Source organism: Acytostelium subglobosum (assembly GCF_000787575.1).
Source record: "Acytostelium subglobosum LB1 DNA, scaffold: scaffold14, whole genome shotgun sequence".
Lineage (NCBI taxonomy): Eukaryota > Evosea > Eumycetozoa > Acytosteliales > Acytosteliaceae > Acytostelium > Acytostelium subglobosum.
The window spans coordinates 384,418-406,105 of record NW_012236519.1 but is presented as its reverse complement, the minus strand read 5'-3'; the positions used below and the strand labels follow the sequence as shown (position 1 = coordinate 406,105).

General features: G+C 42.4%; 11 protein-coding genes across 11 annotated transcripts; 5 read left to right on the top strand and 6 right to left on the bottom strand.

Annotated features, from left to right (window-relative positions):
• Positions 1 to 293: 293 nt before the first annotated feature.
• SAMD00019534_071700 (hypothetical protein) lies at positions 294 to 1,668 on the top strand (the record flags this gene model as incomplete). Its single annotated transcript, XM_012897577.1, has 2 exons — positions 294 to 1,122; positions 1,205 to 1,668. 2 exons carry the CDS (start codon positions 294 to 296, stop codon positions 1,666 to 1,668), a joined length of 1,293 nt encoding a protein of 430 aa, XP_012753031.1.
• Positions 1,669 to 1,784: 116 nt separating this feature from the next.
• Positions 1,785 to 2,792, bottom strand: SAMD00019534_071690 (hypothetical protein; the record flags this gene model as incomplete). Its single annotated transcript, XM_012897576.1, has 2 exons — positions 1,785 to 2,659; positions 2,729 to 2,792. The coding sequence occupies 2 exons, from the start codon at positions 2,790 to 2,792 to the stop codon at positions 1,785 to 1,787; spliced, it is 939 nt and encodes a 312-aa protein (XP_012753030.1).
• Positions 2,793 to 3,409: 617 nt separating this feature from the next.
• SAMD00019534_071680 (hypothetical protein) lies at positions 3,410 to 4,554 on the top strand (the record flags this gene model as incomplete). Its single annotated transcript, XM_012897575.1, has 4 exons — positions 3,410 to 3,570; positions 3,635 to 3,785; positions 3,853 to 3,914; positions 4,086 to 4,554. Coding segments are annotated over 4 exons (843 nt in total), but the record flags the coding sequence as incomplete, so codon positions are not given.
• SAMD00019534_071670 (hypothetical protein) lies at positions 4,057 to 7,553 on the bottom strand (the record flags this gene model as incomplete). The annotated part of the gene is made up of 4 exons (XM_012897574.1): positions 4,057 to 5,394; positions 5,466 to 6,041; positions 6,117 to 6,396; positions 6,475 to 7,553. 4 exons carry the CDS (start codon positions 7,551 to 7,553, stop codon positions 4,057 to 4,059), a joined length of 3,273 nt encoding a protein of 1,090 aa, XP_012753028.1.
• A 1,343-nt stretch (positions 7,554 to 8,896) lies between these two features.
• Positions 8,897 to 10,040, top strand: SAMD00019534_071660 (hypothetical protein; the record flags this gene model as incomplete). Its single annotated transcript, XM_012897573.1, has 2 exons — positions 8,897 to 8,966; positions 9,097 to 10,040. 2 exons carry the CDS (start codon positions 8,897 to 8,899, stop codon positions 10,038 to 10,040), a joined length of 1,014 nt encoding a protein of 337 aa, XP_012753027.1.
• A 958-nt stretch (positions 10,041 to 10,998) lies between these two features.
• On the bottom strand, positions 10,999 to 11,412 carry SAMD00019534_071650 (hypothetical protein; the record flags this gene model as incomplete). Its single annotated transcript, XM_012897572.1, has 1 exon — positions 10,999 to 11,412. One exon carries the CDS (start codon positions 11,410 to 11,412, stop codon positions 10,999 to 11,001), a length of 414 nt encoding a protein of 137 aa, XP_012753026.1.
• Positions 11,413 to 11,873: 461 nt separating this feature from the next.
• On the top strand, positions 11,874 to 12,364 carry SAMD00019534_071640 (hypothetical protein; the record flags this gene model as incomplete). Its single annotated transcript, XM_012897571.1, has 3 exons — positions 11,874 to 11,958; positions 12,061 to 12,150; positions 12,309 to 12,364. The coding sequence occupies 3 exons, from the start codon at positions 11,874 to 11,876 to the stop codon at positions 12,362 to 12,364; spliced, it is 231 nt and encodes a 76-aa protein (XP_012753025.1).
• Positions 12,365 to 12,533: 169 nt separating this feature from the next.
• Positions 12,534 to 13,589, bottom strand: SAMD00019534_071630 (hypothetical protein; the record flags this gene model as incomplete). The annotated part of the gene is made up of 1 exon (XM_012897570.1): positions 12,534 to 13,589. One exon carries the CDS (start codon positions 13,587 to 13,589, stop codon positions 12,534 to 12,536), a length of 1,056 nt encoding a protein of 351 aa, XP_012753024.1.
• Positions 13,590 to 13,599: 10 nt separating this feature from the next.
• On the bottom strand, positions 13,600 to 14,706 carry SAMD00019534_071620 (hypothetical protein; the record flags this gene model as incomplete). The annotated part of the gene is made up of 2 exons (XM_012897569.1): positions 13,600 to 14,424; positions 14,485 to 14,706. 2 exons carry the CDS (start codon positions 14,704 to 14,706, stop codon positions 13,600 to 13,602), a joined length of 1,047 nt encoding a protein of 348 aa, XP_012753023.1.
• A 550-nt stretch (positions 14,707 to 15,256) lies between these two features.
• SAMD00019534_071610 (hypothetical protein) lies at positions 15,257 to 16,363 on the top strand (the record flags this gene model as incomplete). The annotated part of the gene is made up of 4 exons (XM_012897568.1): positions 15,257 to 15,338; positions 15,411 to 15,523; positions 15,608 to 15,765; positions 15,841 to 16,363. Coding segments are annotated over 4 exons (876 nt in total), but the record flags the coding sequence as incomplete, so codon positions are not given.
• Positions 16,364 to 16,405: 42 nt separating this feature from the next.
• SAMD00019534_071600 (hypothetical protein) lies at positions 16,406 to 18,136 on the bottom strand (the record flags this gene model as incomplete). The annotated part of the gene is made up of 1 exon (XM_012897567.1): positions 16,406 to 18,136. The coding sequence occupies one exon, from the start codon at positions 18,134 to 18,136 to the stop codon at positions 16,406 to 16,408; it is 1,731 nt and encodes a 576-aa protein (XP_012753021.1).
• Between the last annotated feature and the right edge of the window lie 3,552 nt (positions 18,137 to 21,688).

Here is a 21,688-nt window from a genome sequence, read left to right as displayed (position 1 = left end):
TTGTTGTGTGTACAATTTTCAAACAACCACTCAGATCCCCCCAATTTCATCATAAAGTTGCTAATTATTAATTATTATTATTAAATTAATGTCCAACACACCAATTTCCAACGAAGATGCCCTGGAACAAACACACACTCACACTCTAATACTAGTCGTGTTTAAGTTTTGTCGAACCCTCGTCTAATCATAATTAGGTCTTCTACAAGTAATATATATACATACTTACATATATATATATATTCATAGTTTAGTTTAGTATTATTAGTATTATTAGTGTATTATACAATATAATGACTCTGCTTGGTGCATCACCTGGTCGGTCCGGACCAAACGACTCAGCATTCATCTCAACAGCAGCAGCAGCCACTACAACATCATCTCCACCAACACCAATAGATAGTGAATCAATTGCAAAGGCCACTGATCTGTTGAAAGGCCATATGATGCCCAATAACAACATCAACAATATACATTATAATGGCTCACATGACATTGGCACAACAGACTTGTATAATCTAATGCAAGATATTGTTATCAACAAGTTGGTGATCGATCTGCGACCGAGCGATCAGTGGAAACAATGCCATATCCGAGACTCTGTAAATCTACCGGCACCAACCAAGGACATCCTATTGGCCAACCAGCAACAACAGCTGCACAGTCTGAGGAGCAGCGCGGACAATGCCCGCGTTCCCACCGACTTTGACTTCAACATTACCAAATACATCGCCAGCTACACCGGCGTAAAGTACTGGAACCTGGTGTTCCAGCAGGTTGTAGTCATATCCGATGGGCGATTCACCAAGGACATCAACCAGGCCAACATCGACCTGCATCAGTCGGGCGACTGTCATCCCTTTCGAATCGACTCTGACAACTGGGACAATCATGTACTTCACTATCTGATCGCGCGTCGTAAGAAGGCGCAGATCGCCATCTATCACGCAGGCTTTAGCGCCTATCAACACAAGTACCCATTCCTATGTCAGGCTGGCACCGATCAGCCCTCCAAGCAGAGTGCACGCGAGCGCCAAGTCTACCCGACCGAGGTTCTCGAGGACTTCCTCTATCTGGGGTCTTATGAGAATGCCTCCTCCGTCTCCCAACTCAAACAGCTAAGTAAGTCTCGCATATTAGTGATCAATACGTACAACGCACATCACTAACTCGTTTGCTCCTCTCCAAGAAATAACATATATAGTCAACATGGCAGTGGAGTTGGAAGACTGTTTCCCTCATATGTTCAAGTATTATAGAGCAGACCTGAAGGATAACTTCACGGCAGACCTTACATCACATTTCCCGGCAATCTATCAGTTCATACATGAGGCACGAGTCAGGAATGAGCGTGTACTAGTACATTGTGCGATGGGCGTCAGCCGTAGTACTGCCGCCGTCATCTCCTACCTGATGAAAGAGTACAGATATAGTTACGACCATTCGCGGGCGTTCATCAAAGAGAAGAGGTCTATCATACAGCCCAACTTCTCATTCGTCAAGGCACTGAAGGCATACGAGCAACAACTTGGTATAGGATCTGGCAATGGCCCTACGGCCACCATCAGTCTGCGATCATCTGGCAACAACATCACTCCGGCAGGACCCATCATACTCAACAGTGATGGTCTGATCATGACCAGTAAACTGCCAATAGCTTCACTGTGACACTGTTTGTGTTCACGTTCTCACATCGATCATGCATGTTTATCTTAGGCAGTGGATGAACCAATTAACATGAGCGTGACTTTATTGGATATACAGCTCAATATTGGTCGATGGACTTAACGTAACTCTGGATGATTCTTAAAGTCTGAGGACAAACCTTGGCCACGGGCAATACCGGCGATGAGGAGGTTCATGTCGATGACCTTGACGACGAGACGCGAGGCCATGGTGAACAATGAACTGTCTCTCCAGGTGATGTGTCCAACTCCATTCAACATGATGTCGGCGGCAGTGTCCGGTGTGTCTGAAATGGAGTGGAAGAACTTGAATGCGCTGAGCTTTGGTGCCTTGTCGTAGAACTGTGTCATGATTGGGCCAGACATCAGGCAGAGCACGTCGATGCCGTAGTTGTGGCACTCAATGGCGAGCGAGGCGGCAAACTCGGCGAGGAAAGCCTTGCCTCCTCCGTAGGTCGAGCAGCTTGGTGCTGGGAAGAAGGCCGACTGGCTGCTGGTGAATGTGATGCAACCCTTGAGCTTCTTCTCCACCATCTTGGACAGGAAGAAGTGGGTCAACTTGACGTGTGACATCATGTTGCACTCGAGGTTGGCGAGCTGCTTAGCAATTGGTGAACGGAAGAAGGCGGACAATTGAATGTATCCAGCGTTGTTGATGAGGATCTGGACATCGATGTCCTTGGTGGCCTTCTCGATGATTGGCATGTAGTCGTAGGTCTCGTCGGCACGGCCCAAGTTGACGCCGACAGCGCGGAACTGCTGGTTGGGGAACTGAGTGGAGAGCGACTGGTGTGTGCCCTTCAGTGCCTCGTCGTCAAGTGCCACCAACACAACGTTGAGGCCTTGTTGAGCGAGCTTCGTAGCAACAGCTCTACCGATACCAGAGCTGGCACCACTGACCAAAGCCCACTTGGCATTGTACTTCTTCTTCAAGTCCTGTGGGCCCCACTTGTATGCTGCCAATATCAATGGGACTAAGAAGTAAGTTAGTAAGTATATGATCGAGCGATTGATGAGATTGATGCGATTGTTTGAGTACTCACTAGCATAGGATACAATGGTGATCAAACCAATATAAAAGAAGAATGATGTGATGTAAGAGAACATTGTTGTTGTTGTTATATGTATGTATATTATTTGTTCAATGTCGACTACTACTGGTTCAAGTACCAACAGGTCCCACCCATCAAGATGTTCATGAAAGGATGATCAAACACACAAAATTATCAATTAAATGAATAAAATTAAATAAAAATATCTAATTAGTCGTTTTTTCTAATGATCTCAATGTTTATTTGTAATCAATTACAAATTGAGCAATCAATAAACTCCATATGTTAGTGTCTATTGATTAAGATTGTAGTTGGAACCATGAGCCAATTCATATACTTCCAATCAATCATTGACAAAACTGGATGGGGGATGTGGTAGATTTGAAAGATCACCAGGTCAGTGTACATTTGTTTGACGAGTGTAGTCTGCAACGAACCATAATCATAATGAACTATAATAGATATGCCAAAGACAAAGAAGAAGAATAAGGATGCGATGGTCGATGATATAGCTAATGATGACCATGTTGATGGGGACGATGATGATACTTTAGATTATGATTCAATACAGGTCGATAATAATGATACTGATGATGTAGAGGAGGACTTGACTCAAGACCCTGATTTGTGTAGGTTATCAATCAATCAATCAATCAGTCATTCAATCATTCAATCAAGCAATTGGATCTAACCTACCTCTTCGTCACGACAGACTCATACATGAGAAGGGCTGTTCAACGACCTCATGCCAACAAGAACGACATCTACTTGTCAACGAATGGCAAGTTTATATATTACGTTAAACGAGCAAAGAAGTTGTTGCTCCTACAAGGGTAGGTTTGTGCAGTGGAGACACTTATGCACGTAACACTGACTAACAAACCATCATATCTACAGTGCCAAAGAGATCAGTATACATGGACTTGGGGCAGCAATAATGCCTGCCATCAAGTTGTCATTATACTTGCAACGACATGTAGATGGCCTTGTCCTTTCACCAAGCACAACAACCGAAGAGATACTAGATCACTATGATCCCAATGTTGAAGTATGTTGATTGATTAGGTCATGGTACGCTCGAACGAAGAAAGGAACTAACGCACCGCCAACTTTAGTACCTAGACTCAGTAACAAAGATTAGACATTGCTCTGCTATCCACATCAAGCTTATCAAACGGTGAGAGAGTAGTTGGCTACTCCTCCTCATCAACGGGCCAAACTAAAGCAACCGATTAAATTACTTCATATTCCTTGTACATCTTGCAACGACAATGATGCGCCAATGGCGTTGTTTATTCTTATTACTATTAATATTATTATTACTTTCCTCTCCTTCCACTTCCTCCACGGCCACCGCCACCTCCACGGCCACCACCTCCTCCACGACCACCACCACCACGACCGCCGCCGCCGCCTCCGCGACCACCACCTCTGCCACCACGTCCGCCACCTCTGCCTCCGCCACCGCCACCGGCGCTGGCACCTGGACCCTTGGACTTGTTGACCTTCATCTTTCTGTCCTTCTCGTTACGCTCTCTCTGGATATCGAACTTGCTCTTGACCTCTGGACGCTTGGCCTTCTTGCCAACCAGTCCACCGCTGGACTCGCGCTCCTCCTTCTCCTTGGAGCCCTTCTTTCCTCTCCATTGCATTGGCACGTAATCCTTCTGGTTGGGCTGCAGTCTGTGGTTCTCCTCCTCGCCTGTGCGCTGGATTCTAGATCTGGTCTTCTTCTTCCAGTCCTCGTATGCGTTCTTGTTGGACTTGCTGACGTCGATCAGCACACCGGCTTCGTTCCTCACCAAGTTCTTCTTCTTTTGTGACTCGTCCTTCTGGACACCGACGAACTTGCCCTTCTTTCTGTCCCACTTCATCGTGCCTCCGATCTTCTTGTGGCGATCGTCGTCTGGGTTGAGGTTGACCTCGTCGTCCTTGGACAGGTTGGATGTGACACTGAGTGCGCGCTCCTCGTAGAAGTTGGATGGTGTTGAGGACATGAAGAACTTCTCGTCCTTGGACGATGTCCTGGTCTTCTTCTTGGCGTTGGTAGCCACGTCTCCTGATGACGAGTCGTCAATCGTCACACTGTATCCATTCTGTTGTTGCTGCAGTGCCAACTTCTTTTGTCTCTCCAACAACTCGCTGGCAATCTCCTTGCCACTTTTGTTGGCTCTGTCTATGCTCGCCAGGTAGTTGTCTTGGTCGTCGGCGCCCTCGTCCTCATCTGCATCACTGTCTTCCTCGCTCCTCTTTCTCTTCTTGGCCAACTCGGCCTGTTGCAGTTGAAGCTGTGCCTGTTGATCGATAGTGTCGTCCTCTTGAACCAACCTTGCAGCCTCCTCCATCTCCAATCGTTTGGCTCTACGATCGATTGTATGGCTGTGCACTCTTCTCTTCTCCTTCATGACCAGGGCACTGGTTGCGTCTCTTGCCTTCTTCATCTCGAGTTCAAACACGGTCTGAGCAGGTCTGAATGCCTTGAGTGAGTTTACAAAGTTGTTCCTCTCCACCTCTGAAGAATCAATCTTGTCCACCATAGCTGGATGCAATAACTGTTTGCTCAACACCTTGGCTCTCTTGTTGGACTCATGTGATGCTCCAGGTCTAGTCCTAACAAACTTCTTGTGTGCATTGTTGATTGTGTTGTTCATTGATGCCTACAAATTGATTGATTGAGTTGGTCAGTGAGGTTGATAGATTGATTGATTGAATGAATGGATGAACTTACAAGCTCGGCACACTCGACCTTCTTGATCTTGACAAACTCATTCTCTATATCGATCAATTGTTGTGGAATGTTTCCATAGAATGAACATGTGAGGTCATCCAGACTCTGTCCTGCCTCCAACTTGTTGTTTAGCTTCCTGGCCAGGTAGAGATGCAGATCCAGCATGTATGGTACCTCATCAGAGGACACGAGAGAGTAGGCAGTTCCACGACGTCCAGCTCTGGCAACTCTACCAACTCTGTGGACAAAGATCTTCTCCTTGGGAGGGAAATCAAAGTTGATGACATTGTCCAGCAGCGGGATATCAATACCACGTGCGGCAATATCAGTGACGATCATGACACTGATCACATTGGATCTGAACTTGGCCAGGTTGATCTTACGAGCCACTGGATCCAAATGACCGTGAATGATTGTGTTGTCTATATTGGCCAGTTTAAGGAGAATACTAAGATACTCCACATGATACTTTGTAGAGACGAACACTATAGTAGGTTGTTGCTCGCCAATCACCTCCTTCAACAAGTATAACAGTGCAGCAAACTTCTCATCATGTCTAACTGTAAAGAATGACAACTATACATGTATCCATTGATTGATTGGTTAGTAATTGATTGAATGAATGAGGGATGTTATAACAAATATACATACTGCAAGGTTCTCACTTATCTTGGTGTCACTGTCTAGACGAACAAGGATTGGATTGGAAAGACCAGCACGGACAAAGTCCACCAACATGGATGGTAGGGTAGCACTGAACAAGAGTGATTGACGGTTGTCACCAAGCTTTGAGACGATATCCTGGAGTTGTTGTTGGAAACCCATTTCAAACAGTCTATCAGCCTCATCAAACACAATATACTCCACAGAGAACAGACTCATTCCGACCTCTTGCAAGTGATGAATCAGACGACCTGGTGTGGCAACGATACTATGATGGTGAGTGTATCGTGGTTAGTAAGTTGTTGTCATTGATTGATTGATTGAATGAGTGACCATGGTCACTTACATATCTGGATTCCTGGCCAACTCTGAGAACTGATCATCCATACTATCACCTCCAACAATTAGACATGATCTAAGGGTGCTGCCATAGGTGAAGTCCTTGATGACTTTGTAGGTCTGGATGGCAAGCTCTCTGGTGGGAGAGAGTACGATGGCCCTGCAGCCAACCTTCATTGAATGCTCGGCCAGACGTTGGATCATTGGGATGACGAATGCAGCGGTCTTTCCAGAACCTGTTCTGGCCATGGCCACCACATCACTGCCAGCCATAATCAATGGGATGGTCTTTCTCTGGATGGGCGTTGGTACCTTGAATCCCTTGCGCACGATTGCCTTGAAAAGTGACTTGTGCAGATCCATTCCCTGGAAGCCTCCACCAGATACCTTCTTCTTCTTCTTCTTGCCACCCTCTTCGTCCTCCTCCTCGGCACCGCCAAAGTCCACAGATCCATCCTTGATTGAGGGGAATGATGAGGCATCCTCAGAGGATGCATCCTTTTTCGCAGCGGATTTCTTTGACTTTGGTGCGACTTGTTCGTCGTTGTTGCCATCTTCTTGGATGTCATCGTTATCGGACATATCAATGCCCTCATAGTCATTTTCACCATCAAGATCATTGTCATTATCGTCGTCGCTGTCCATAGCATCATCGTTGTACTCGAGGTCCAGTCCCAACTCGTCGTCGTCGCCCTGCATGATCTCGTCATCTTCATCATCGTCATCTTGATCACCAAATATCTTTGTGTCAAAGTTATCATTAATGTCCAGATTGTTCTCAAACATATCGTTGTTGACATCGTCACCAATTGCCTTGTCAAAGAATGATGAAGTCATTGCCCACTTGGCCGAGACGTCCTTTAGGTCGGCCTTGATCTTTAGACCAGGTACAGCGACATCACTTGACACCTTCTTCTTATTATCCTTCTTTGTTTGTAACTCTTCTGTACCATTGGCCAATGACCTCTCTTGTAACAACTGTTGTTTCTTGTACTCTTTTGAATCTTGTTGTTTTCTTTGAAGGTACTTGTTCTGTGTCTGTTTTGCCTTTGTAAGGCCTTTCTTATTTCTAAGTTTTATATCCATTATAGTATAGTATGTATATGTATGAATGAATGAATATATATATGTATGTTAATAATAATAAACTAAAGAGATAAGAGAGAACATAAGTGTGTATGTCTTCACCACACTCATTCAATCAAACCTTCGTTCGTTTTTCCTCCCATCTATTTTATTTTGATTTAGTATTCGAAGTCCGTTCATATTTCATTTCAGGGCTGCATCGACACAACGAAGATCATGATAACATACTTCTCCTGAAAGCAGTAATAATACTTAATTCTCAAACTTATTAACTCTTATCATTTTGGAGGTTCACTTCAAACATTCGACAGTACAATCTACTCGCAAGCATAGTTGGTAGACAGGGCAGAGAACACCAAACATAAACCACAATTGACACTCATCATGGTGTACTTTGGCAATTGCCTTACTTACCAAAGTATCTTGTTAGAGCGCCAATTGTGGTGATGTCAATGAGACAACAACATCCTTCAGGAGTTGTATCTCTATTTGTTGTAGGCCAAAGGAAGACTCTATTGACTGGTCATGATCTCGCTGTTTCCAAAGTCTTCCATCACGTAGTACTGGTCTGCTCTTTGATTGCTTCAATCAATCAATCAATCATGGATGAGCACATCACATTTTATCTGTACAGTTAAGCTAAAGTAAACACACGATTCAAATTGAATCTACTAATCGCAGTCTGAGCCAATGCAATATCACACACACATGACGAACTGACGGACCGAACTGATAGAGGGAATGATCGGGACGGGAGTTGTTATTGCAAGCCCAAAGGGAACCATCAATGGTACAGCCCTGAAAGGTTAGAATGGGCACGTGTCCTCTACTCTCTCTATCTGTTTCCTTATCTTCAAGCATCATTATTACTCGTGACGGTACGTGTAAATAAAAGGATAATGAAATTTCCAAAAGGAGAATCTACGCCGTGTCTCCCTTCCAATGGGGGGCAATGAAGCCGTCTCTGACACTACCACACATTCTTCGGATGGGATTCCGACTTATGTGCTTCCAAACTTGACAGCACACAACCTTCACACACAAAATCAAAAGTAATGAATATCTAGATTCCTTCACATTCAACCCAATGGTGGGCCATTAATTGATACAAACAACCCTAACAATTCAATTATAATTTATTTTATTTTATTTTGTTTGGTAGGAAATAGGATTTGAATTGTAAGTTGTGTGTGAGTGTGTGTTGGAGGACCAATGCAAGCCTAGGGTATGGTACACTCTGACCGATTGACGGAAGGATTGTTACTTAGAGTGAAGCTGCAAACACCAAGTTTAATTCATAACTATTCAAGTTTACTTTATTAACAAATACACACATTATAACAATGAGATCCGCCGTCATCTTGGTTGTCATTATGTTGGTTGCCTTGGCTGCTGCCAAGAAGCTCTCCACTGGTATGTATTGTCAATCATGATTGATTGATTGAATGAATGAACAATCATACTAACAATCAATACCATCTCTTTATACCTCTCTCTATCATATCTCTCTCTCTCTCCCAACCCCAAACTCAAACATAAACAGAGGAGCGCCAATTCCAACTCTACCAAAGCAAGTTCAACAAGCAGTACACCTCTGAGGAGTACTCTGCTCGTTTCGCCACCTTCAAGGCCAACTTGAAGAACATCAACGCCTTGAACAAGAAGTCTGAGCAGTTGGAGTCCACCGCCCAATTCGGTGTCACCGAGTTTGCCGACATGAACCAGGCTGAGTTCAGAAAGTACTACTTGAACGCCGTCCAGGCCGTCCGTCCAGATAATGCCGTCGTTGCTGAGGATCTCCCAGTTGATGACATCCCAACCGCTGTCGACTGGAGAACCAAGGGTGCCGTCACCCCAGTCAAGAACCAAGGTCAATGTGGTTCATGCTGGTCCTTCTCCACCACTGGAAACGTTGAGGGTCAATGGTTCCTTGCCGGAAACACCTTGACTGGTCTCTCTGAGTCCAACTTGGTCGACTGTGATCACGAGTGCATGATCTACCAGGGTCAGAACTCATGTGATGATGGATGCAACGGTGGTTTGCAGCCAAACGCCTACACCTACATCATCAAGACCGGAGGTATTGACACTGAGGAGTCATACCCATACAAGGCCAAGGATGAGACCTGCAACTTTAACGCTGCCAACATTGGTGCCAAGATCTCCAACTTCACCTTTGTCTCCCAGAACGAGACCCAAATGGCTGCTTACCTCGCCCAGCACGGCCCACTCGCCATTGCTGCTGATGCCGTCGAATGGCAGTTCTACATTGGTGGAGTCTTTGATTTCCCATGTGGCAAGTCATTGGATCACGGTATTTTGATCGTTGGATACTCTGAGGAGAATCTCCCAAGCGGCGGAACAAAGCCATATTGGATAGTGAAGAATTCCTGGGGCGCTGCATGGGGAGAGCAAGGATATCTGAAGATTATGAGAGGCGTCGGCGAGTGTGGACTCAACACCTTCGTTACCTCCTCCATCGTCTAATCGACTTCCTATCGAGTCATTTGATGTTTCCATCACAATAAATTATTCTTTTCCAGACAAAAAAATTGGAAAAATGAGTGGCAATAATGGATAGTGAAGAATTCCTGGAGCGCTGCACGGGAGAGCAAGGATATCTGAAGATTATAATACACCATGTCTGTATAAAGAAGGACCGCCGGCGTACATTCCCAAGTTTAGTGATTCGCCAACTGTTAATTCGACAAAGGGCAACATCATCGAGTTTGATGCCAGCCACAACAACAGAAAAGGGAACATCATCAATCACTCCAACATCTACAGTGACAACCACTACCTTAGTTACCTCGACAAACTTGATTGTTGTAAACCAAACATCAAGAATACCTTCTGAATGTTGCGGCGGTATGTATGATAGTTGTGATCTAGTTTTCGTGGGGTGGTTGTTGTGGTGATCCAAACAAAGAGACCAGTACGGTAGTGACCATCATGACAAGACCACATGAATACAATGACCAATAGTTTGGGTTTACTTGACTACTCAATAGTGTACTTTGGTAATTACAATGGCAATTACTAGGGTCGAATATTTACTTTTTTCAATTACAGGTAAATCAAAGTATACAAATAGGTGTCAATCGCCAAAGTATACAATGGTTGGTGCCATAGTATTGGCCAAGGTGTCCTATTGTGATTGCCAAAGTAATTACTAAAGTATATTCTAATATTAGAATTGTGATATCATGGACATGAACAAATATATGATGGAACAATAAATATCTGTCCGTCTAGATAAATGACACATTGTACTTCGTTGAGGAAGTTTGCATATTAGGATTAATTAGACATCATTGAGATTAATATTTATTGTTTGATTGAATGATGAGACAGATGTTCAAGAGATGTGCTTGGAGCTACCCCATGACTCTAATGTATATACATTCTCAACATTAATCTTGATTTATTGTTTGTACCACCTTTACTACTCAGTAACAGTTGTAGCTTTGTCCTTCTCTTCAGTTGTATGAGTGGTCACCTCTACCTTGTCAGGTGAGCTAAACTTCTCATGGGCAGTCTCCTTGACCTTCTCACCAGTCTCATGAAGTCCTTCCATTGTTGAGTGGAACACCGACTTGGTACCTTCCCAAGCTTGGCTGAGGGCCTCACCAACACTATGGGCAACAGAGGTCATCTTCTCACCAATGGTCTGACCAGTCTCACTTAGATGTTGATGCATATCAGTGCCAAACTCCTTTGCCGACTCCTTAATGTCTGTGCCAATCTTTTGGAATTGTTCAGTCACTGACTCTCCAGACTGAGTCTCTGCTGCAGCAGTGTTGGTAGTTGTCTCCTCCTCCATCTTGTTCTCTTGTGGTTTGGCAGACTCTGCGTCCATTTTCTTTCTGTATTGTTGTTTGAATATATAAGATATTTAATTATTTGTTGTTAGTTGTTTGTTTGTATGTTTGTTGTATAAAAGAATGAGGGCTAGCTTTGTTATGTTTGGTTGGGACATTGAAGGAGGACAACCGACACAGTCTCTACAAGGAGGTGGACTATCCTTGGGCAAGCTAGAGGATCTCCAACTTCCTTTTATGGTCTACACCTAGGACTTGTCCTACCACTCCCACACACTCATTCATTATCTCTTTTCATTGTCAGTGGTGTGTTTGAGAGAGTGTGAATGAACAGGTGTTTTTTTTTGTTGAGTCACCAAACAAAGGTGTTGTTCATCACTGTTACTTAGAGTGTCTTTACACATTCAAATCACATCAGGTAGTTATCATAATAACAACAATAAACAATAATTGTACATATACATATATATATAGATAGATAAACTTTAGATTGATAAGAATGTTCTCGATATTGACATTCTTTAACTCTTTTCTCTTATTTGTCAATGCCATCGCAATCCTTAATGAAAGATTCTTGAATAAGAGTATGTCATTGACTGCCTATCAATCAGTCAGTCAGTTAGCCAGTCGATCACAGATGGCGATAGCTTACTAACATTATACCAACCAATCAATCAATAATCTAGTTGGATGGGGACTTAGAAGCGATATGGACTATGATTCATTCCAAGCCAAATGTATAACACTGATACACAACTTACGATTCTTTTTCAGAAGTATGTAACTACGATTGATTGGTTAGATACTCAATGCTCATCACTAACAACATCAATCACTTTATTCATGGTCTTGGTCCGACCTCAATCGCTCATTCGTTCATTCAATCATTCATTCCAATCAATCATTCAATCGATCAATCAATCAATCAACACAGTTCCACTTGTCTTGATGAACGCTGTCGTTATATTATTCCTACTCGTGTTAGGATAGAATACATGGACATACACTCATTCTCAATGTAGCATCATTACAATTCCATTCATTCATTCGTTCAATGCATTCAATCAAACGTATTCATTCAATATATTATATTATTATGTGCGCACTGTACACACATATGTGGAAACGATTTATTGCCAACAACAATCCAACCAAACTCTTATCGTTCTTGATCAATCTCTGCTTGCATCGACTTCAATGTAATCTTCTCCTCCAGCTCCTCATCATAGGTGACACTCTCCTTTGAATCGATCGTCTTTAAACACCTCTTGATCCTCTCTTGCAGGTTGTCCAGCTTGCCAACCGATGACTTTAGAGCATGTAGATTGAGATTCAACTTTTTAAAGTATCCACCCTTCTCCTCCATGTCCATCAGCTGCTCCTTCTTGACGTAGAGGATTGAGTTGCAGTCAACCAACAGCTGATTGAAGCTATTGAACAGTCTTGCTTTTCTCTCTTGATCCGTCTCTGATTCGTTGGGCGGCGTTATCTGGGCTGTTGATGATGGTGGTGTTTGTGACTGCTCTTCCTGTTCCTCGCCAGCAGAATCGTCCCTGCCTCGTGAGAAGTCCAGTGACAGGTTCCTCTTGGAAAAGAATGAGAACTTGTTTGATGATGACGCCAAGAATGATGTTCCAGCTGCTGCAGGTTGTTGAGTCGGTGTGGATGGGCTGGGTGACGAATGGTTGCTTGACTCCTCCAGTTTCATCCTCTGCTTGTGTTCATTGTCCAATGACTTTTGTAACTCTACAATCTTTGTCTCCAACAATCGTACATGTTGTTGTTGTAGATGTTTGTCATCTGTTGTGGATGATGGTCTCTGTTGCTGTTGTTGATCTTTAATTGATTGAATCAATTCCTTGCATCTCTGGTGCTCTGATATCAGCCTGTCCTCCCATTGGCGCAACTGGGCTCTCTCGACCTCCAGCTGATTCATCAACGTCGACGACGCTTCGCTCTCCTCCACAATGACCAGGTCCTTTGGAGGTGGTGTGTCTTCATTCTCACTCAAACTCTCTGTACTATCGCTACTACTACTTCGATGGAATGTGAGTTGATGTTGTTGTTGTTCTTGAGGGCTACCATGCGGCAGGCCAGATGTGTCATTGTCACTCTTTGTAAGGACACCAGCTCTCCTCTTCCACTCGTCCAGCTCCAATTCCAGCCTTCTGCACTTCTCCTTCTCTATCACCAACAGAGAATCTTGAGCAGCCATGTTGTCCAGGTCAGCCAGTATAGTGTTTGTTGATTGATTGATTGTTGATGGCACAGACTCCAAACGATGCTTTAGGATATTTGTTCTGTTCATTCTCACTTGCCAACTCCAACTGTACATTGTCGAGCTTCTCCTTTAGGAGTTGGTAGTCCTGTCTGTGTCTCTCGACAATCCTGTCGAGGTCGGCCACCTTGAGTTTCTCGGTCTTGAGCTCGTTCTCCCAGACGATACGCTGACTCCTCATCGTGACAGTGTCGTCCTCCACCTTTTGTCTATTGTTCTGTTCTCTTTCCAACATTGTCTGGAACACACTGAGCTCCTCAGCCATCGTCGTCTTGTCCTGTGCGGCCGTCGCCAACTGCTCGTTGAGCTGCTCCACGTTGGCCTTTAGTGCAGTGACCTGTGCCTCTAGTTTGGCGATCGTCTCGCCCTTCTCTTGCAGCTCCTTGGTCCTGGCTTTCAGATCCTTAGAGTCGCCCTCACGCTTGGTCATCAGGTCCTCGAGCTCCTCGACACGTTTCTCGAGACCACACGTATAGCTCTCAGCTTCCACTCGTTTCTTATTGTCATCCTGTCGTTGTTTGTCTATTATCAATTGCTTGGCGCTCAGTTCCTTGATCTGTGCGTTGAGTGAATCAATGTTGCGATCCTTATCATTGATATTACGTATTGTATCCTCAATCTTTTGTTTATCCTCCAACAATTGAGTGTTCTGTGATTGTAGTGCTGCCAACTTTACATTTCCCTCATCCAATGCACTATTCCTCGACGCCAGATCATCCTTTAATCTCTGGCATTCTGCTTTTAATCTTGCAGCATCACTCTCATAATCGCTCTATAGCAAGTAAGTATGTTAGTGATTCATTCAATCAATCAGCAAAGTATCATATCATACCAATATTGATTGAGATTCCTCAGTCTTTTGTTTGTGAACATCCAACTCCTTCTTTGACTTCTCGTACTTTAGCAACAACTTCTCCTTCTCGGCAAGAGCAGAGTTGAGTTGAGTGTTTGTCAGTTTCTTGTCCTCCTTTAATGTGAGCAAGTCATCCAACAAGGATTTGTTTACACGATTGACCTCGTGTATAATATCCTCCAGTTGTTTCTGGCTAGCCATGTGATGGTTATGTGTTATAAAGTCTTATAAGTTGTATAGTTGTAGTATGTAGTTGTAATCTAATATATTATATTATATTATATGTTTGGTCGGTAGTAATAATCACATTTAAGTAGTAGCAGTAGTAGTTGTAGTTGTCGTAGTAKCATGACCTGTGTGTCCAAGAAGAGTGATTGATTGTTGGGTTAGTTGTTTGTTGGTTGTTGTGAGGTGTTTATGTGTTTGTATAATTATGTGTATGTGTTTGTTTGTTGTTGGATAGTGTGATGATGTTGGCGGCAAGAGTAAGGGTAGTGTAATAGTGTGATGATAGGCGAGAGTTGGAACAACAACCACATCAAAGGGAAGTGTGTTACTCCCTTGCCATCATCTGATCAAGCCCACCACCAACACAGTACAAAACTATGGAAGAATCATGATTCTTCACACATTTTGTCATCAACTCTTCCGAGACTTTAGTAGTTTGTCATTGACATCCTTACTACTTATATTTGTATTTATTCTAACTCTATATTATCTGTATACTTATTTACAACCTACAAAGTAGAAGATGAGCAGTTCAAGTATTAGACCACCACCTCAACAAGCTCCTCTAACTCTTGATACAAACACTGCAGAGTTGATTACAAAGAGTAAAGTATATAGTACTGATCGTATGATGATCTAGTCAATGACCCTTGATACTTACATTTGTTGATGATTAGCCAATAAGAAGATATCAGACTATGTTCATCAGATTGCTAATGAACCAAGTGTAGGACTGTTCCATGTACAGGAGCACATCAGGAAAGCAGTACCAAAGAATGTAACATTAAAGGTATGTTGTTCAATGAATTGATTGATTGGATGAATGATCGAATGATTGATTGTAGTACTAACCAACATGTTGAATGGAGAGTAGAAGGACATGAAGTCATTGTCCACTCATATAGAAGAAGTGTCATACGAGGTCAATGACTCTACTAGCACCGTACAGATATTTGCAGAGATCAACACATTCGATCACATACATAAGATGCTTCTGTCCTCTATTGACAAGGTATCAAAGTTGGTCAATAAGTATGTTACCTCAACTTCTCCATCATCATCCATTATCATCACTTACTAACAAACAATCAATGAATGAATGAGTAGTAAGCAACTTCAATTTGTAAACTCATCACATCTGAAGCCTACTGCATCAACTACATTCAGTAGCTTTCACAAGACATTCGAGCCCTCCACTGTCCCAACATCATCATCATCATTGTCGTCTTCATCATCAAACACTCAAACCAATGCATCAGTGTTGTCATCCTCGCAAGTCACTGGCACCTCAGACTTGGGCGCCTCACAGGATAACAACAACAACAACAACATAGTTGTCAACAATAGTGGCAATGATATACCAATAGAGTCGAATACATCAGCAGCAGTAACATCAATGAATATGAATGAATCACAAGATGGTACAACGAGCGAACAACAAATGTCAACAAGTGCGGACTCTTTCAACGAGATACCAGTGTCCTCGACGCCACCAAGCAGCAGTAGTTCAATCGACTACCTATCGACATCGTCATCAAAGAAGAAGACCACTGGCAAGAAGAAGTCTACAACAAGCAATGGTACACCAAAGAAGAAGAAGGAGGAGGTTATACTTCAGCCAAAGCAGTTTTAATACATCCAACCAGTATCATCAATCACTTGATTGATTGGTTTAAAATATGACAATGCAACGCAGTCCCAATGTCTGGAGGAGCGAGGACAACATGTCTGACTTACCCTCAACATTCCTGAGAACGACAACTGAGATGGTCTGGTGATCGCACACGCCATCAAGTATGTTCTCCATTGCGATCTGATCCAGAATGTGATCGGAAAAGTCAAAGGTAACTAGTGAGCGGTTCATGCGCAATGCTGAGCCCAGGCGATGGGTGGTCAGCAATCTGAAGCCATTCCTGGCCAGCTTGAGATGGCGGATGCAGGTGCTATTCGAGATGTATTCGGACAGTGCAACACCCTGCTCATCAGAGATCTGATTACTGCTAAGATCCACGCTGGTCAGACTCTTGGACAGCTTCAATGCCAGACATAACTTGGCAAACTCGTTGCAGAATCTGTTATGATCCATTATAAGTGTGGACAGCGTCGTGTTTGTGCAGATCAGTGCCACCAGCTCGTTGGTGCAGGATAGTTGGTTGTTGCCAATGTTGAGATGGGTCACTGTATGATTGCTCTTTAGCAACTCGAACAAATGACGAGCCTCCTCGTCGGACATTCCAAACGATCGCAGCAATAGCTTGGTGAGGTGAGTGTGGAACTTGAACAACATGTCGTATGGCTGGAAGTGCGTACCGCCTTGCGCTGAGAAGGCGTTGTTCTCATCGTGCAACACTGGCTGTGAGCCCGGATCGCGAACGGTACACGACGAGATATTGAGATTGAGTACATTTGGCAGTGATTGCAAAACAGCTTCGTAAGAGTATGAGGAGAAGTTTGAGTCGGCGAGGTCGATTGAGATAAGATCCTTCTTGAGCGCCTTGATGAATGTGATAAACGATCTCGTAGCCAGTGGCATCATGTTGATCTTGAGCTTGCGCAGTGTGCTGATCGTGGGATTCGATGGGAACATTCCGTTGTTGTCATAGTTGGACATGATATCAGAGTCGGACGGCATTGTGAGGTAGAGCTTCTCAACAGGGCAGCTGCCAGTGCACAACGATTGAATCATTGGGAAGAAATTGGCTGCAGTGTCGACGGCATCAAATGACTGTATGTCAAGTCTAAGTATCGACTTGTTGACCCCCAGTGCGTTGATAAACGCCTGTGTCGGAGTGGAGGTGGACGTTGATCCACTTGCCTGTGACATTAGGTTCCTGCAAGTACTCTGGTACAACGACAGAGAGACGAGTATCTTGGAGGTTGCGACAATGTCTGCCAGTAGCTGCAAGGAGCTAGCAGAGATCAATGCGTTGGACAGATCGATTGATGTGATTGCGCACTGATCACTTTGTTTGATCGCAGTGAGTAGGTTCTCCATATCGTTGTACTGGAACTGTGCCGAGTGGAACTGGATCGAGTGAAGAGTGTCGGTGATCAACATCTTGTAGACGTCGGCAGGGATCACAGAGTCGGGCGCGTGGCGGACTTGGCGCCGGTCAATGTCCAGTCGAAGCGACTCGAATGAGTAGGGATACTTCTCGGGGAACTTCTTGATAAAGTTGAGCATCTTGCTGCCATTGAACGGCAGCAACATGTTGGGATAGAGCAGACCGTAGCCAGACAGCTTCAGATAGCTTGACAGCAGGGGTTTTGAGTTGACAATGTAGGTGGAGTGCGTGAGAAACGGTACGACCTGCTGTGCCCACTTCTTGCACACTAGTGACAGGCGTAGTATTGTATCGTTGGCATAGTCTTTGTTTGAGATGAGGTCATAACGTTTATACATTCTATTGTAATGACATTGTAAGAAGATCAATATACGTCTAATCAATATCAATGGTAAAGAGTTGATATTAAAGTTTGTATAAAGGTTCTGAAACATCTCTTTGAACAATATCATTTGTTCAGGTGTTGTATTTGTTCTTTTGTTGTTGATTACATTGTTATTGTTATTGTTATTGTTATTATTGTTGTTGGATTTCATTGTTGTTGTTGTGTATCTGTTTGATTATGTACATGTAATCAATAAATGAAAACAAGTGTGATGATGAGGGATCAAGATGCCCAATTTTGGAAAGCAACTTCACAAATGTGTTGACCCATAAATTAAAATTTTAATATATGACCTTGGTCATGGATAATAATTAATTTATTTATTATTATTATTAAAGTATAATAGTATTACAATGGTAAATATATATATATATTTAAATTACATTATTATAGTTCGAGTCATAAGAGATAGACTTTTAAATAAATAATTATCCAAAAAGGTCAGTCCAGAATTTCTTCTCCCAGAATAACCCAATGGTGAACCTTGATGTTGAGTTTGAACCTTGAGATACAACATTATTATTATGATCCACATTTATGATACCTCCATTATTCGATGACGGTATATTTGTAAACATCATATTTGCACTCTTACTTAGGTTCTCTAGAAATAAAGAACAGAGTAAAGTGTTAATTCTTGATAACCTTTAGTTCAAAAGGAATGATCATTGTGATAACTTACTGTATAATGTCATTTTTAAGGATTAATCTTTAATCTTATATCTTATAGATAGAGTAAGAGTGATATAAAGTAGTGTTGGAAGATGATTGATGGTTTGATTGGAGGAGAGAGAATGGCTTGAAAATAGTTGATGTCAAAGGGTATTTATATGTATCTGTAATTAAAGGACCCGATAACAGATAATAGATTTAAAAGACTTTATGGGGATGATGATGTCAGATGATGCTTCACTGGAATATATGTGTATGAGTGAGTGAGGGAGTGAGCATCACACACACGAGCTATCAAGTTCGATCATCATCATCGGAGTATATTCTCTCTCGTATCTCCCTCAGGCCCATTCGATAGTCAACCAAACCCCGCATCATCCAACAGTCCAGTCTCACCCTCACATTTGATCACTTCCACTCCATCATTTCACATCATTCACTCCATCACCTCCTCACACTCACACTCACTCATTCAATTCTTGAAGTCAAGCCACTCTGTCTCTATCCCACTCCTCACACCTTGGTAAAGTAGTAGAGTGAGTGTGTCCGAGAGTGAGTGAGTGAGAGAGTTATTGAGTGATCACATTAATGATGTATATGATATAATACTTAAGTGTATATATGTTTGAATATTTATTCGCCATTTACATGATTGAATTGTTGGAACAATTTAAAACTTATATGTAATTTCCCGACATCTATCAACGATTCGGGTCAGTAAACACATTCAAATCGTACTACAAGTATGCACAACAGAACAGACTATTATAACTCTCTGTCTTCCACTGGACCAACAACATTATTTCCTACCTATTTGTCAACACTCCATATGATCGATCAACCTTAGATATTGATTGATGTGATGTGATCTGATTATGATCATGATGATGAGGTATAAATATAATAAATTTAAATCCATTCAAACAATCCATCATCAAGTTGAGACCGGATTTATGATGATTTAAATAATATTATTTTATTTAGGCTGTAGCTGTGAGATGATCAACCGGTGTTGTTGATGTGGAGTGCTCCTGCTGATGCTGCTGACGTATTGGCCGAGTGGCCTGCGAATGTTGTCGTTGTCCAATACATCTAGGTATCATGGCACTTAGATCCTTTGAATATTTATCGACAACTTGATCCAAAGTTGTGGTTATTGATACTTGGCAATTATTATTAATATCCATATTGTTGATATAATTCATTCCATTTCCAATATGAATCATCATCATCATTGTATTGTTGTCCAAGAATCTTAGGTGACACTCCTTTGAACTGTGGAATGGTATATAAAGATACAATTTATAACCATCTGTAGGTGGTAATGTTGTGATCATTGACTTTAGATGATCACTGATCTGATCCACATTATGGAAGTACATCACTATACTCCTAAGTCTCCCTCTGGTAGTTTGGACGACATCATGGTGTTGTTGTATTTGTTGTTGTTGAATATTGAATGATGGTGATTGAATATTATTACGATAAATATTTCCAAATGATAATTTGTTGAGTGATGGTGGAAGGTATGAAGTGGAGATAATGTCATAGTGATATGATGTTAATGTTAGGCGTTGTAATGATAATGGAAGTGTGCCTTGAGTGAATGGATGATTGTAACTATGTCCAAATATTAACTTGGTGATGGTGTTTGGTATTGATCCAGGTGTCAAAACTTCATTGAAATTATGTCCAAATGTCAGCTTTGTTAATGGACCTAATAACTTGAGTGAACTATGTATGTATCTCAACCTTCTTGGACTTGCACGATCCATTAAAGATGACATCTGATCATAGTATTTCCTTCTAGTCAAGGCCAAACACGTTACATCAATCACCTCTAAATTGGAAATAATTATACGTAATATATATATCGGAAGATCCTCCATATTTGATTATTATTGATTGATTGATTGATTGATATATTGTTAATGTTGGGTGATGTCCCATTTTATCCTTGGCCTCACCTTGAGAGACTTGAGTTTAGGATTGTTCCAAGATCATCATTTGAACATTGAACTGAATGATACATCATGCGATAGATATGGTTATATATCTATTGTTCGTGTCGTATCATGTTCTTTTAACAAGTCATCACTACGTTGGGCCATATGTAACAGGTTCGAAGAACAAGCTAGGCAACACCTCCTCGCCAACTCACACTTAAAAAAACAAGATTATGACGCGTGGGTTGATGTGTGTTGGTGTTGATTGATGATCATCATTGCAGGTCAACATTTACATTGATTGATCGATTGACTACCATAAATACTAAAGTTGTCTCAGTCTATTTGTCAAGTTGGTCCAATAAATGAAAGACTTATCAATTATTATCTGATGAACAATACTATTGTGTTGATGGTGGAGTAAAGTCATAATAAACCTTGGTACATGTCATTGGTTATTCGGTGACTGGACGACCCATCCTCCAATGCCACATCAACCAACCGACCGATTAGCATTGGCACCTGGGAAGTTGAACTTTGTATCTACCACAGATGCATGGATACCCTTTATGATGTATCTTTATGGGGCTACCAAAGTGGCCYTTACAAATTCGAAAAGTGGTACTAAACAAACAAAGAGGAGCAACAGGGTCTGACATGCCCCACCACCTTGTTCAAAAAGCCGAGATCAATGCAAAGACCAAAACGAATGATCTTTGGAGTTTTTCCTACTCTAAAATTAATCAAATGTGGTCAGCACTAACATCATGCCTTTCGCCGACAACCACCACTATTTCGTCAGCCTGCGACAACATACCCTACCACTTGTATCAAGTCAGGTGAGTGTGTTGATGTTGTTGTTGTTATTGCTCAAGACCTGACGACCT